The 15,280-nt window shown below is 58.4% G+C and overlaps 1 protein-coding gene across 1 annotated transcript in view; it reads left to right on the top strand.

Moving 5' to 3' along the window:
* MYO19 (myosin XIX) overlaps positions 1-15,280 on the top strand; it is a 51,808-nt gene that overhangs the window by 22,811 nt on the left and 13,717 nt on the right. The window contains exons 10-18 of the mRNA XM_076072489.1: positions 532-619; positions 4,634-4,811; positions 5,222-5,295; positions 8,639-8,760; positions 9,445-9,585; positions 11,356-11,532; positions 11,982-12,137; positions 12,419-12,526; positions 13,560-13,630. Of these exons, the coding sequence (XP_075928604.1) occupies positions 532-619; positions 4,634-4,811; positions 5,222-5,295; positions 8,639-8,760; positions 9,445-9,585; positions 11,356-11,532; positions 11,982-12,137; positions 12,419-12,526; positions 13,560-13,630 (1,115 nt within the window). The remainder of the gene's footprint in view (positions 1-531; positions 620-4,633; positions 4,812-5,221; positions 5,296-8,638; positions 8,761-9,444; positions 9,586-11,355; positions 11,533-11,981; positions 12,138-12,418; positions 12,527-13,559; positions 13,631-15,280) is intronic.

Genomic DNA, 15,280 nt, shown 5'->3' on the forward strand with positions numbered 1-15,280 from the left:
GCGTGTGTGTGCTGCATGCGTGTGTGCTGCGTATGTGTGCTGCATGCGTGTGTGCTGCGTATGTGTGCTGCGTATGTGTGCTGCGTATGTGTGCTGCATGCGTGTGCACTGTGTGCGTGTGTGCTGCGTGTGTGCTGCATGCGCGTGTGTTGCGTGTGTGTGCTGCGTCCGTGTGTGCTGCGTGTGTGCTGCGTGTGTGTGCTGCGTCCGTGTGTGCTGGGTGCGTGTCTGCTTCGTGCGTGCTGCATGCGTGCTGCGTGTGTGTGTGCTGCATGCGTGTACTGCGTGCGTGCGTGCTGCGTGTGTGTGTGTGTTGCATGTGTGTGTACTGCGTGCGTGTGTGCTTCGTGCGTGCTGCGTGTGTGTGTGCTGCGTGTGTGTGTACTGCGTGTGTGTGTGCTGCGTGTGTGCTGCGTGTGTGTGTGCTGCGTGTGTGCTGCGTGTGTGTGTGCTTCGTGTGTGTGTGCTTCGTGTGTGCTGCATGCGTGTACTGTGTCCGTGTGTGCTTCGTGCGTGCTGCGTGTGCCGCAGGTGCTGTCGGCGCTGCTGCACCTGGGCACCGTGAGCTTCACGCAGCACGACGAGGCGAAGCCGTGCAGCGTGCAGCCTGCGGCCCACGGTGCGTGCTGCTGCACAAGTGTGTGTGCGTGCGTGTGTGTGCGTGTGCACGTGTGTGCGTGTGTGCACGTGTGTGTGCGCGCTCGTGTGTGTGCGTGTGTGTGCACGTGTGTGTGCGTGTGTGTGCGCGTGTGTGTGTGTGCGTGTGTGTGTGCGTGTGTGTGTGCACGTGTGTGCGTGTGTGTGCACGTGTGTGCACGTGTGCGTGTGTGTGCGTGTGTGTGTGTGTGCGTGTGTGTGCACGTGTGTGTGTGTGTGTGCGTGTGTGTGTGTGTGCGTGTGTGTGCACACGCACACACACACACACGCACTGCAGAGGAGAGGCTGCCACTCCTCTGTCGGGAGCTGGACCGGTACCGCCTGGATCTATGCGGCATTCAGGAGGTCCGGTGGACCGGCTCTGGCTCCTGCCACCATGAGGGGTGGACAGTCCTCTACTCGGGGCAGCAGACTGCCAAACAACAGGGTGTGGGTCTTCTTTTGAACAAAAGAATGAAGGGGGCGTGGGAGCGTGGCGGTGAGGTGTGGGAAGCTGTAAGCCCCAGGCTACTTTGGGCTCGCCTTCCCATCAACCGGAGGCGAGGAATGGTGGTCGTGGTTACTTATGCCCCCACCGAAGATGAACATCCGTGGAGGGATGCAGGCAAAGCCGATGAGTCAGATGCCTTCTATGACCTCCTGTCACAGGTGCTGGCTAAAGTGGCCCCTCGGGATAGAGTCATCATGTTGGGTGACTTCAATGCCCGAGTTGGTCATGATACTGGCACCTGGCCTGGAGTGATTGGAGGGCATGGGCCAGATCAGCTCAATAACAACGGTAGGAGGCTGCTAGATTTTTGTGCAGCCCATGGGCTTGTAATTACCAACACGCTGTTCCGGCATCGGCGCATCCACACAACATCATGGATGCATGCCGGGTCCAAGCAAGAACATCTGCTGGACTACATAGTGACGGACCAGCGAATGCGAGCCCATGTCCTTGACACCAGGACCTACCGTGGAGCTGATCTGCCCTCTGACCATCGACTAGTCATCTGTAAGATGCGCCTGCCATTCTTCCACTCCGGTGGTGGGTGTACACCCAGGACCCCATTCCAACCTAAAGTGGCCTGGTCTCAGTTATCTGATGAAAGTTGCAAGCGAGAATTTCATCATCGCTTGCGGCTGGGATTGGCATCGTCCCCGACTCCTCCTGATGTCGAGGGTAAATGGGCGAGGTTTAGGACTGTGACTCATGCAGCTGCAATGGCTGCTTTGGGTACGCGGTCCAGACCTCCCCAGACACCCTGGATGACAGAGGAGTTGTTCACGATGGTTGAGAAAAAGCGACAGGCCCACTGTCATCGGCTACAGAGTCCCACGTCAGAGAATGAGGAGGCTTACCGCAGCCTTCGCTCGGAGGTTCGGAGAGCCGTGAGGCGCTGCAAGGATGGGTGGTGGTCGCGGGTTGCTGAGGAGATGGAGTCTGCCTCAGTGGCCCGTGATCACAAATCTCTATTTAACTCCATCAAAAAAGTAACCTGCAGCGCCACACCTATTACCATCATTAGGGGAAAAAACGGCGATCCAATTTCCGACCCCCAGGAACAGGTTCGCAGATTTGCTGAGCATTTCTGTGAGGTCCTGGGGGAGGGAAAATCCCTCAGCCAGGAAAACATCGTGGCACAAAGTGAGGATGACCCTGCTGAGGCTGCGGTGCCTCAAATATTGGATGAAGTCACCCCCTGTGAGTGGCTGGCTGAGGTGCCATCTGCTGAGGAAGTATTGAAGGCGATCCGGAGTCTGAGACCAGGAAAGGCAGCGGGCAGAGATGATCTTCCAAGCGAAATGCTGAGGGAGGGTGGCGTTTGTGCACAGACTGCCCTATATGACATCATAACAACAGTCTGGACCACTGGACGGGTTCCGCAGGATTGGAAGGATGCCCTGGTGGTCCCCCTTTTTAAGAAGGGGGACCGCACAGACTGTAACAACTACAGGGGCATCTCACTCCTCAGTGTGCCGGGAAAGGTCCTGGCAAGGATTATTCAGCATCGCCTTGCCAGGCACGCTGAGGAGAGGCTTGCGGAGCCCCAATGCGGTTTCAGGAAAGGGCGGTCCTGCACAGATGCCATATTTTCTGTCCGTCTGCTACAGCAGAGGTGTAGGGAATTCCAACAAGACCTACATCTCTGCTTTATTGACCTGGTCAAGGCCTATGATACCATCAGTAGGCCGGGGCTCTGGGTCGTTCTTCGTGCTTTTGGAGTACCTGACCCTCTGCTCACGATCATTAAGGACCTTCATAATGGTGAGCGGGCCCGGGTAAAACTACGTGGCCGGGAGTCAGAGCCATTCCCTGTACACCTTGGGGTGCGACAGGGATGTCCTCTGGCTCCCACATTATTTAACATCTATTTTGACCACGTAGTTCGTGAAGCCTTCAATAGCTGTACCGGGGGAATCTCCATATGGTACAGATATAATGGGAGGCTAATCGATGCCCGGGTGCGGTCAAGGGATGGCTCCCTATTGCTCAACCACGTTATGTATGCTGATGACTTGGTAATAGCTGCTCAGTCAGAGGAGGAGTTGGAGACGCTGCTGCTGAGACTGGAGCGTGCCACTAAGAGGTGGGGCCTTACCATCAGCCCCACCAAAACCAAGCACCTGCCTGGGTATTTTGTACCATCGGACACTCCACCCCCACAACTCCCAATCGGTGATGGGGCAGTTGTGGAGAGAGTGGAGAGTTTCCCATACCTGGGCAGTGTGCTTATGACTGGCACCAGTTTAACAGCAGAGGTCTCACTCCGAATCAGTCGAGCGGCAATATCTTTTCATCGGTTGCGTAACGCTGTGTGGAAGCTACCTGGTCTGTCGCTCCGCACTAAGCTTCAGGTCTTCTCGGCCACGGTCATTCCCTCCCTTCTCTACGCTTGCGAAACGTGGACCCCCCTAATGGAACATCTTCGCCGGTTAGAAACATTTAGGCTGGCCTGCCTACGATCCATCCTGGGTTTAACCAGACTGGATTGTGTGAGGAGCTCACAAATCCTTGAAAGATCTGGGCAGGGTCCCATCGGTGAGCTCCTCCGGCAGGCAAGGCTGCGATGGCTGGGTCATGTAGCCCGCATGCCCAGCCACCGCATGCCGAAACAGCTTTTGTTTGGCCGGATTGAGGGGGCTAAGCGGGCGCGGCACGGGCTAGAGAAGAGATGGAGTGATGTGGTACAGGAGGACGTGGAGCTGAGTGGACTTGCCGATGACTGGTACCAGCGGTGTCAAGATCGGCCTCTGTGGAGGAGGCTCGTGAAGGATGCTACTGGGCAGTTGGAGGCAGTCGCCCTCCAACAACAACGGAGGGCGGAGGAGCGACGCTCACAACAGCGAGCGGAGCGCCGGGTGGCTAAAGCACAGCAGGTTGGCACAGTAGGGGGCACAGGTGGTGCATCAGCCAGTCATCTCAGTCAGTCGACCCGTGGCACCTGGGTCTGCCCCGTGACCTCCTGCCAGCGGGCGTTCGACACTTCACGTGGCCTCAGGGTGCACATAGCCTGGCACAAGCGTCGTGGTGACGTCACCGCCACTTAGTGGCGAATGGCGGTTGTTGTTGTTGTTGTTGTGTGTGTGCACGTGTGTGTGTGTGTGTGCGTGTGTGTGTGTGTGCGTGTGTGTGCGTGTGTGTGCGCGCTCGTGTGTGTGCGCGTGTGTGCACTTGAACATTGGGAGCGGAGGCGCCACAATTCGCGCGCTGTGCGACTCAACCAACGATCAAGGTTCAATTCCCGTTCACGGCCACCGACACCAGTGGTGACGACAACCTGAGGCGGCCCTGGGCCTCCACTAGGTCGACTGAGCCTCAAATTAATACCTGGTGCGGTGTGGGAGACAAAGGCGGCCGGGCGTGGTGCTGGCCACCCACCCCCTCGTGTGCTGTTCCGGCCTTCACAGGCGCTGCTCACTAACAGAACCTGCCCCAACAGTCTGTCGAGGCTACACGGGGGACCTTTGCCTGTGTGTGTGTGGTGGGCAGGGAGCCTGGCGGCTGCGTGCCGCCTGCTGCGCCTGCCGGAGGACGCCGTGCGCGCCGGCCTCGTGCTGCGCCAGATCGCCACGACGCAGGGCGGGCGGCGCTCCGTGCTGCTCGCCACCTGCACGCGGCGCGAGTGCAGCACGCGGCGCGACTGCCTCGCCAAGCTCGTGTACACGCGGTGAGCACACGTGTGTGTGTGTGTGTACACGTGTGTGTACACGTGTACACACACACACGTGTGTACACGTGTACACGCGGTGAGCACACGGGGTCGGGGGGGGGGGCACGCGGGGTCACGCGGGAGTTCTCAGGGTCGCGTGGGGTCAGGGTCGTGGGGAGGGTCGTGGATTTAGGATCGTGGGGTCAGGGTCGTGGGGTTAGGGTCGTGGGGTCAGGGTCGTGGGGTTAGGGTCATGGGGCTAGGGTCGTGGGATCAGGGTCGTGGGGCTCAGCCTTAAATGAGTAACGGGAGACAAAGGCGGCCGGGCGTGGTGCTGGACTTAACAAAGTGCTGCTCGCTAACAGCACTTCACCAACAGGCTGTTAAAGGCTATACGGGGGACCTTTGCCTCGTGTCCGCGTGTGCAGGCTCTTTGAGTGGCTCGTGGCGCTGGTCAACACGAGGATTGGCGCCGGCTCCAGCACGTGGAGCCGATTCATCGGTAAGAGTTGCCCGGCGAGGAGTCGCCCCCCACCCCCCATCCCCGGGGCTCGCTCCCTCCCCACGGGGGGTCTCGTACCTCCTCCTCCCCCTCCTCCACCCCCCTCCCCCTACCCCCCTCCCCCTCCTGCTCCACGTCTTTTCTCCTCCGCCGTCTCCCTGCCGCCGCCGCCGCTGCTCCGCACCGCCGGCGTCGCGAGACGAGGAAGGCGCTCGGGAGCCTCTCCCGTGTCGCTGGACACGGGAGAGGCTCCCGTGTCGCTGGACACGGGAGAGGCTCCCGTGTCGCTGGACACGGGCCCGCTGAAGCGGACGTCACAGAGCTACCTCGGAGATCCCTTCGAGCGATCTGGCCCACGCGGTAGAGGGCGGCAGTCTCCCAGCCGCTCCGCCGAACGAGAGCAAATGTTCGGCGCGCGGCGCTCCAGCCGATAATATTGGAGCTGGACGCTCAGGCGAATGAAATGCCGAGGGAGATTGAATGAAATCGCGGTGTCCTGGTGTGAGCGGTGTCCTGGTGTGTGCGGTCATCTTGGTGTGTGCGGTGTCTTGGTGTGTGCGGTGTCTTGGTGTGTGCGGTCATCGGTGATCCAGCCGAGAACCATGAACTCACTGCATCTGAGAAGCCGGTTTCATTACAACCCTGTCCATGTGAGTCTGTGGGTCTCTGTGTGCGTTTATGGGTCTCTGTGTGAGTCTATGGGTCTCTGTGTGAGTCTGTGGGTCTCTGTGTGAGTCTATGGGTCTCTGTGTGAGTCTGTGGGTCTCTGTGTGAGTCTGTGGGTCTCTATGTGAGTCTATGGGTCTCTGTGTGAGTCTATGGGTCTCTGTGTGAGTCTGTGTGTCTCTGTGTGAGTATATGGGTCTCTGTGTGCGTCTATGGGTCTCTGTGTGAGTCTATGGGGTCTCTGTGTGAGTCTATGGGTCTCTGTGTGAGTATATGGGTCTCTGTGTGAGTCTATGGGTATCTGTGTGAGTCTATGGGTCTCTGTGTGAGTCTAAGGGTCTCTGTGTGAGTCTATGGGTCTCTGTGTGAGTCTATGGGTCTCTGTGTGAGTCTATGGGTCTCTGTGTGAGTCTATGGGTCTCTGTGTGAGTCTATGGGTCTCTGTGTGAGTCTGTGGGTCTCTGTGTGAGTCTATGGGTCTCTGTGTGAGTCTGTGGGTCTCGGTGTGAGTCTGTGGGTCTCTATGTGAGTCTATGGGGTATCTGTGTGAGTCTATGGGTCTCTGTGTGAGTCTGTGTGTCTCTGTGTGAGTATATGGGTCTCTGTGTGCGTCTATGGGTCTCTGTGTGAGTCTATGGGGTCTCTGTGTGAGTCTATGGGTCTCTGTGTGAGTCTATGGGTCTCTGTGTGAGTCTATGGGTATCTGTGTGTGTCTGTGGGTCTCTGTGTGAGTCTATGGTTCTCTGTGTAAGTCTATGGGTGTCTGTGTGAGTCTATGGGTCTCTGTGTGAGTCTATGAGTTTCTGTGTGAGTTTATGGGTCTCTGTGTGAGTCTATAGGTCTCTGTGTGAGTATATGGGTCTCTATGTGAGTCTATGGGTCTCTGTGTGAGTCTATGGGTCTCTGTGTGAGTCTATGGGTCTCTGTGTGAGTCTATGGGTCTCTGTGTGAGTCTATGGGTCTCTGTGTGAGTCTATGGGTGTCTGTGTGAGTATATGGGTATCTGTGTGAGTCTATGGGTCTCTGTGTGAGTCTATGGGTCTCTGTGTGAGTCTATGGGTCTCTGTGTGAGTCTATGGGTCTCTGTGTGAGTTTATGGGTCTCTGTGTGAGTCTATGGGTCTCTCTGTGAGTCTATGGGTCTCTGTGTGAGTCTATGGGTCTCTGTGTGAGTCTATGGGTCTCTGTGTGAGTCTATGGGTCACTGTGTGAGTCGGTGGGTCTGTGTGAGTCTGTGTGAGTCTATGGGTCTCTGTGTGAGTCTATGGGTCTCTGTGTGAGTCTATGGGTCTCTGTGTGAGTCTCTGGGTCTCTGTGTGAGTCTATGGGTCTCTGTGTGAGTCTATGGGTCTTTGTGTGAGTCTATGGGTCTCTGTGTGAGTCTATGGGTCTCTGTGTGAGTCTATGGGTCTCTGTGTGAGTCTATGGGTCTCTGTGTGAGTCTATGGGTATCTATGTGAGTCTATGGGTCTCTATGTGAGTCTATGAGTTTCTGTGTGAGTCTATGGGTCTCTGTGTGAGTCTATGGGTCTCTGTGTGAGTCTGTGGGTCTCGGTGTGAGTCTGTGGGTCTCTATGTGAGTCTATGGGTCTCTGTGTGAGTCTATGGGTCTCTGTGTGAGTCTGTGTGTCTCTGTGTGAGTATATGGGTCTCTGTGTGCGTCTATGGGTCTCTGTGTGAGTCTATGGGGTCTCTGTGTGAGTCTATGGGTCTCTGTGTGAGTCTATGGGTCTCTGTGTGAGTCTATGGGTATCTGTGTGTGTCTGTGGGTCTCTGTGAGTCTGTGGGTCTCTGTGTGAGTCTATGGGGTCTCTGTGTGAGTCTATGGGTCTCTGTGTGAGTCTAAGGGTCTCTGTGTGAGTCTATGGGTCTCTGTGTGAGTCTATGGGTCTCTATGTGAGTCTATGGGTCTCTGTGTGAGTCTATGGGTCTCTATGTGAGTCTATGGGTCTCTGTGTGAGTCTATGGGTCTCTATGTGAGTCTATGGGTCTCTATGTGAGTCTATGGGTCTCTGTGTGAGTCTATGGGTCTCTGTGTGAGTCTATGGGTCTCTGTGTGAGTCTATGGGTCTCTATGTGAGTCTATGGGTCTCTATGTGAGTCTATGGGTCTCTATGTGAGTCTATGGGTCTCTGTGTGAGTCTATGGGTCTCTGTGTGAGTCTATGGGTCTCTATGTGAGTCTATGGGTCTCTATGTGAGTCTATGGGTCTCTATGTGAGTCTATGGGTCTCTGTGTGAGTCTATGGGTCTCTGTGTGAGTCTATGGGTCTCTGTGTGAGTCTATGGGTCTCTGTGTGAGTCTATGGGTCTCTATGTGAGTCTATGGGTCTCTATGTGAGTCTATGGGTCTCTATGTGAGTCTATGGGTCTCTGTGTGAGTCTATGGGTCTCTGTGTGAGTCTATGGGTCTCTATGTGAGTCTATGGGTCTCTATGTGAGTCTATGGGTCTCTATGTGAGTCTATGGGTCTCTGTGTGAGTCTATGGGTCTCTGTGTGAGTCTATGGGTCTCTGTGTGAGTCTATGGGTCTCTGTGTGAGTCCACGGAGGCCACCTCCACAGCGCACATGGGAGCCCCCCCCCCCCCCGGCCGCCACTCACCCCTCCCCCCCTCCCCCCCATCCCCCGCCCCCCAATCCCCCGCCCCCCCCTCCCCCGCCCCCCCCTCCCCCCGCAGGGCTCCTGGACGTGTATGGGTTCGAGTCGTTCCCGATGAACAGCCTGGAGCAGCTGTGCATCAATTACGCCAATGAGAAGCTGCAGCAGCACTTTGTAGCGCACTTCCTGCGGGCACAGCAGGTGAGTGGGTCGGGGGGAGGGGGCCGCGGGTGGCAGTGGGGAGCCGGGGGCAGGGGCGGGGGGGGCAGGGGTGGGGGGGGGGCAGGGGCGGGGGGGCATTGGCGGGGGGGGGCAGGGGTGGGGGGTGGGGGCTGTCGCGTTGTTGCTAAGCCGATGGAACGCGCCCGAGGTACGCGCGCTCCTTGGGAGTGCGTCCCGCATTGTTCGCGTGTGTGTGTATGTGTGCACGTGTGTGTGTGTGTATGTGTGTGTGTGTGCATGTGTGTGTGTGTGCTTGTGTGTATGTGTGTATGTGTGTGTGTGCATGTGTGTGTACATGTGTGTGTGCGTGTGGATTTGTTTGTGTGTATGCGTGTGTGCATGTGTGTGTGTGTGCATGTGTGTGGGGAGCGGTAGTGTAGCGGTTAGCGCGCTGCGCTATGAACCTGGCGACCCGGGTTCGATTCCCGCTCACGGCCAACACCAGTGACGATTATCTGAACCGGTCCCGGGCCTCCACTAGGTCGACTCAGCCTCAAATGAGTACCTGGTGTGGTGTGTAAACATCGCCACTAGGGATACAAAGGCGGTCGGGCATGGTGCTTGACGCACACCCCCTCGTGTGCCGTGCCGGCCTCCGCTCACGGCACTTGCCCCAGCAGTCTGCTGAGGCTACACGGGGCATCTTTGTCTGTGTGAGCGCAGGAGGAGTACGTGCAGGAGGGGCTGCAGTGGTCGTTCATCGACTACGAGGACAACTCGAGCTGCCTGGAGCTCATCGAGGGCCCCGGCAGCGTCGCCACCCCGGTGGGGCCTGCGCCCAGCCTCTTCTCACTCCTCAACGAGGTGTGGTGGTGGTGGTGTAGAGATGGTGGTTGTGGTGCTGCGGTGGTGGTGGTTGTGGTGCTGTGGTTGTGGTGCTGCGGTGGTGGTGGTTGTTGTGGTGCTGCGGTGGTGCTGCGGTGGTGGTGGTAGTTGTGGTGCTGCGGTGGTGGTGCTGCGGTGGTGGTGGTTGTTGTGGTGCTGCGGTGGTGGTGCTGCGGTGGTGGTGCTGCGGTGGTGGTGGTGGTTGTGGTGGTGCTGCGGTGGTGGTGCTGCGGTGGTGGTGGTGGTTGTGGTGATGCTGCGGTGGTGGTGGTTGTGGTGCTGCGGTGGTGGTGGTTGTGGTGCTGCGGTGGTGGTGGTGGTGCAGCGGTGGTGGTGCTGCGGTGGTGGTGCTGCGGTGGTGGTGGTTGTGGTGCTGCGGTGGTGGTGGTTGTGGTTGTTGTGGTGCTGCGGTGGTGGTGGTGGTTGTGGTGCTGCGGTGGTGGTGGTGCTGCGGTGGTGGTGGTTGTGGTGCTACGGTGGTGGTTGTGGTGCTGTGGTGTTGGTTGTGATGCTGTGGTGTTGGTGTTGTTGTTAGTGGTGGTGGTGTGGCGATAATGTAGTCATGGTGATGATGGTGGTGATGGAGTAGGGATGGTGGTGGTGATGGTGGTGATGGCTGTAGTGGTGACGGCGGTGGTGGTGATGGCGGTTTCGGTGGTGGTGGCGGTGGTGGCGGTGGTGGCGGTGGTGTGGTCGCAGTGGTGGTTGCAGTAACTGCAGTTGCGATGAAACGTCATCGAGTCTCAAGACTTTTCAGGAGGTTCCAGCCAGGTTGTCGCAGTATGTCCGACACTCACTCACTCTCACTCACTTACTCAATCACTCACCCACTCAATCACTCACCCACGCATTCACTCACCCATTCACTCACTCGCTCACTCACTCACTCACCCACTCATTCACTCATCCACTCACTCACCCACTCACTCACCCACTCACTCACCCACTCAATCACTCACTCGCTCACTCACTCACTCACCCAACAATCACTCACTCACTCACCCACTCAATCACTCACCCGCTCACTCACTCACCCACTCAATCACTTACCCACTCAATCACTCACTCGCTCACTCACCCACTCAATCACTCACTCGCTCACTCACTCACTCACCCAACAATCACTCACCCACTCACTCACTCACCCACTCAATCACTCACCCACTCAATCACTCACTAACTCAATCACCCACTCACTCACTCACTCTCACTCACTTACCCACTCAATCACTCACTCACTTACCCACCCAATCACTCACCCACTCACTCACTCACTCTGCAGAAGAGCGGGAGAAGTTACCAACCCCACACAGAAAGACGTTCGCCCGAATCGGGAGTCGAACTGAGGTGCTTCCCGCTTTGGGGCTCGAGCGTCACCGACCGTGAGGGTGCGTGTGCGAGCGGTGTGCGTGCACGTGTATGTGCGCGTGTGAGCGCAGCGCACTTTACTTACGAACCTGGCGGTCCGAGTTAGATTCCCCGCTCACGACCAATAACAGTGGCGAATATTTGAACCGGTGCTGGACTTCCCCTAGGTCGACTCAGCCTCAAATGGGTGCCTGGTGCAGTGTGTAGTAAACATCAGCACTGGCGAGACAAAGGCCCGTGCGTGGTGCTGGCCACCCACCCCCTCGTGTGCCACAGTGCCGGTAGCCTTCACAGGTGCTGCTACTCGCTAACAGCACTTGCCCCAACAGGCCTGTGAAGGCTACACGGGAGATCTTTGTCTTTGCGTGCGTGCGCTCGCAGGCTTGCCGCGCGAACCGCGAGTCCAACGCGGCGGCGCTGGACACGCACCTGCGGCGCACGCTGGCCGGCCGGCGCTGCATGTCGTGGCCACGCTTCTCGGACGCGCCGGAGTTCGTGGTGGAGCACTACGCCGGCTACGTCCCCTACCGCATCGAAGGCCTCGCGCAGAAGAACGAGGTCCGTTCACCGCCTCCGCCGCCGGACGTCACGGTGACGTCGGGGGGCGGGGGGAGTCGAGAGGTCGTGGCGAGCGTCATCACCGGACGACGAAATCTCCCGATGGGGTTTTGGGGTCGTGCCACGCGCTGTTTCGTCGCGGCTTCCGACGTTCCAGTCCGTGCGAGACGTCGGAAGTCGACGGCGATCGACGACCCGGGATGGCCTCGGAGATAGCCAGCGCCGGGCGCGATGCCGCGTCAGCGAGGCAGGGTTTGGGCCTCGACGAATGCCTGGGCGAGAAACGGGGCCTCCGGCCACGGCTGGCGGTCACAATGATCACCGGGGAGCGCACACGTGGAGCCCATGCCTCCCGTTACGCCGTCTCGTCAAACTCTCAAAGTCGCGTCACGGGATCCACGCACGCGATCGTCATTCCCTGCCACTCTTCTGCTGTGTTTCCGGTGCAGGACCCGGTCCCCCCCGAGCTGATCACCCTGCTGGAGGGCTCCCACAATCCCCTCCTGCAGCAGCTGTTTCCCGTGTCGCCGGCGGGCGGCGGGGAGCCTCCGTCTCCCGCGCCACGCGGCAAGGCCAGGGTCACGACCGTCGTGTCAAAGTTCAAGGTTCGCCCCACACCGCTCCCAGTCGCGAATTCGCATCGCTCGTTCGGTTCTGCACTCGGTTTGGCTAAAATTCGACCTCTGAGAATGACAAGCACTGGGTCTCGCCATGGAGACCGGCGGGGTGGGTTGAGTTACACCGCTCCGGGAGAGTTCCGTCTCCCGATAGCGACGGCGCGCCACGAAGTGGAGGCTCAGCACAGCCGGCGGCGTGTCGCTGTGCGTGTCACTGCGTGTGTCGCTGTTTGATCTGACCGCTACGCGTGTCTCTGTGTGTGTTGCAGACGTCGCTGGACAGCCTCATGAGGCTGCTGCAGTCGTCGACGCCGCACTACGTGCGCTGCATCAAGCCCAACGCGGCGTGCCAGCCCCACACTTTCATCCCTGAAGAGGTGAGGCCGAGACCAAGTGAGGCTGGGATCAGGTGAGGCCGGGACCAGGTGAGGCATGGACCAAGTGAGGTTGGGGCCAGATGAAGTTGAGACCCGGTGAGGCTGGAACCTGGTGAGGCCATGACCAGGTGAGGCTGAGCCCAGGTGAGGCCATGACCAGATGAAGTTGAGACCCGGTGAGGCTGAGACCAAGTGAGGCTGGGACCAGGTGAGGCTGAGCCCAGGTGAGGCTGGGACCAGGTGAGGCCGAGACCAGGTGAGGCATAGACCAAGTGGGGCCAGGACCAGGTGAGGCTGAGACCAAGTGAGGCTGGGACCAGGTGAGGCTGAGCCCAGGTGAGGCCAGGACCAGGTGAGGCTGAGCCCAGGTGAGGCTGAGCCCAGGTGAGGCATAGACCAGGTGAGGCCAGGACCAGGTGAGGCATAGACCAGGTGAGGCCAGGACCAGGTGAGGCTGAGCCCAGGTGAGGCCAGGACCAGATGAGGCTGAGCCCAGGTGAGGCCAGGACCAGGTGAGGCCGAGACCAGGTGAGGCCGAGACCAGGTGAGGCATAGACCAGGTGAGGCCAGGACCAGGTGAGGTCGAGACCAGGTGAGGCTGAGCCCAGGTGAGGCCAGGACCAGGTGAGGCTGAGCCCAGGTGAGGCCAGGACCAGGTGAGGCCGAGACCAAGTGAGGCTGGGACCAGGTGAGGCCAGGACCAGGTGAGGCTGAGACCAAGTGAGGCTGGGACCAGGTGAGGCCAGGACCAGGTGAGGCTGAGCCCAGGTGAGGCTGGGACCAGGTGAGGCATGGATCAGGTGAGACCGGGACCAGGTGAGGCTGGTACCAAGTAAGGCCGGCATCAGGTGAGGATGCCACCAGTTGAGGTTGTGACCAGGTGAGGCCGGGACCCACCGGGGCAAGTGGCAGGCAGCAGCACTCTGGGTGTGCTGGCTCCGTGGTGGCGGTGGAAGCTGTGGTTGTGGTATGGGTTGTGGTTTCTCACGATGGTGACGGTGGTGGTGGTGATGTGTCGTTGCCGGGCGACCAGGTTCTGCCGCAGCTGGAGGCGTGCGGCATCGTCGAGACGATCAACATCAGTGCCGCGGGGTTCCCAGTGAGGTGCGGGGTGAACATACACACGTACACACACACACGTACACACACACACACGTACACACACATGTACAACAACAACAACCGCCATTCGCCACTAACTGGCGGTGACGTCACCACGACGCTTATGCCAGGCCATGTGCACCTTGAGGCCACGTGAAGTGTCGAACGCCCGCTGGCAGGAGGTCACGGGGCAGACCCAGGTGCCATGGGTCGACTGACTGAGATGAATGAGATGACTGAGATGACTGGCTGATGCACCACCTGTGCCCCCTACTGTACCAACCTGCTGTGCCTTAGCCACCCGGCGCTCCGCTCGTTGTTGTGAGTGTCGCTCCTCCACCCTCCGTTGTTGTTGGAGGGCGAATACCTCCCACTGCCCAATAGCGTGCTTCACGAGCCTCCTCCACAGAGGCCGATCTTGACACCTCTGGTACCAGTCATCGGCAAGTCCACTCAGCTCCATCTCTTCTCTAGCCCGTGCCGCGCTCATTCAGCCCCCTCGATCCGGCCAAACAAAAGCTGTTTCGGCATGCGGTGACTAGGCATGCGGGCTACATGACCCAGCCAGCGCAGCCTTGCCTGCCGGAGATGTTCCATTAGGGGGGGGTCCACGTTTCGCAAGCGTAGAGAAGGGAGGGAATGACTGTGGCCGAGAAGACCTGAAGCTTCGTGTGGAGCGACAGACCAGGTAGCTTCCACACAGTGTTACGCAATCGATGAAAAGATAATGCCGCTTGACTGATTCGGAGACCTCTGCTGTTAAACTGGAGCCGGTCATGAGCACACTGCCCAGGTATGGGACACTCTCCACTCTCTTCACACCAATTGGGAGTTGTGGGGGTGGATTGTCCGATGGTACAAAATACTCAGGCAGGTGCTTAGTTTTGGTGGGGCTGATGGTAAGGCCCCACCTCTTAATGGCAAGCTCCAGGTTCAGCAGCAGCGCCTCCAACTCCTCCTCTGGGTGAACAGCAATTACCAGATCATCGGCATACATAACATGGTTGAGCAATAAGGAGTCATCCCTTGACCGCACCCGGGCATCGGTCAGCCGCCCATTGTATCTGTACCAGATGCAAATTCCTCCGGTAGAGCTATTGAAGGCTTCATGAACTACTTGATCGAAATAGATGTAAAATAATGTGGGGGCCAGAGGACATCCCTGTCGCACCCCAAGGTGTACAGGGAATGGCTCCGACTCCCGGCCACGTAGTTTTACCCGGGCCGCTCACCATCATGAAGGTCCGTAATGATCGTGAGCAGAGTGTAAGGGACTCTGAAAGCACGAAAAACAACCCAGCGGCCAGACCTACTGATGGTATCATAGGCCTTAACCAGGTCAATAAAGCAGAGATGTAGGTCTTGTTGGAATTCCCTTCACCTCTGCTGTAGCAGACGGAAAGACTCTGAAAGCACGAAAAACAACCCAGCGGCCAGACCTACTGATGGTATCATAGGCCTTAACCAGGTCAATAAAGCAGAGATGTAGGTCTTGTTGGAATTCCCTTCACCTCTGCTGTAGCAGACGGAAATAAAATATGGCATCTGTGCAGGACCGCCCTTTCCTGGAACAACAAGCCTCTCCTCAGCGTGCCTAGCAAGGCGATGTTGAATAATCCTTGCCAGGACCTGTCCCGGCACACTGAGGAGTGA

This window comes from Petromyzon marinus, chromosome 38, assembly GCF_048934315.1.
Source record: "Petromyzon marinus isolate PM22_M1 ecotype Great Lakes invasive population chromosome 38, UKy_Petmar_22M1.pri1.0, whole genome shotgun sequence".
Taxonomy (NCBI): Eukaryota; Metazoa; Chordata; class Hyperoartia; order Petromyzontiformes; family Petromyzontidae; genus Petromyzon; species Petromyzon marinus.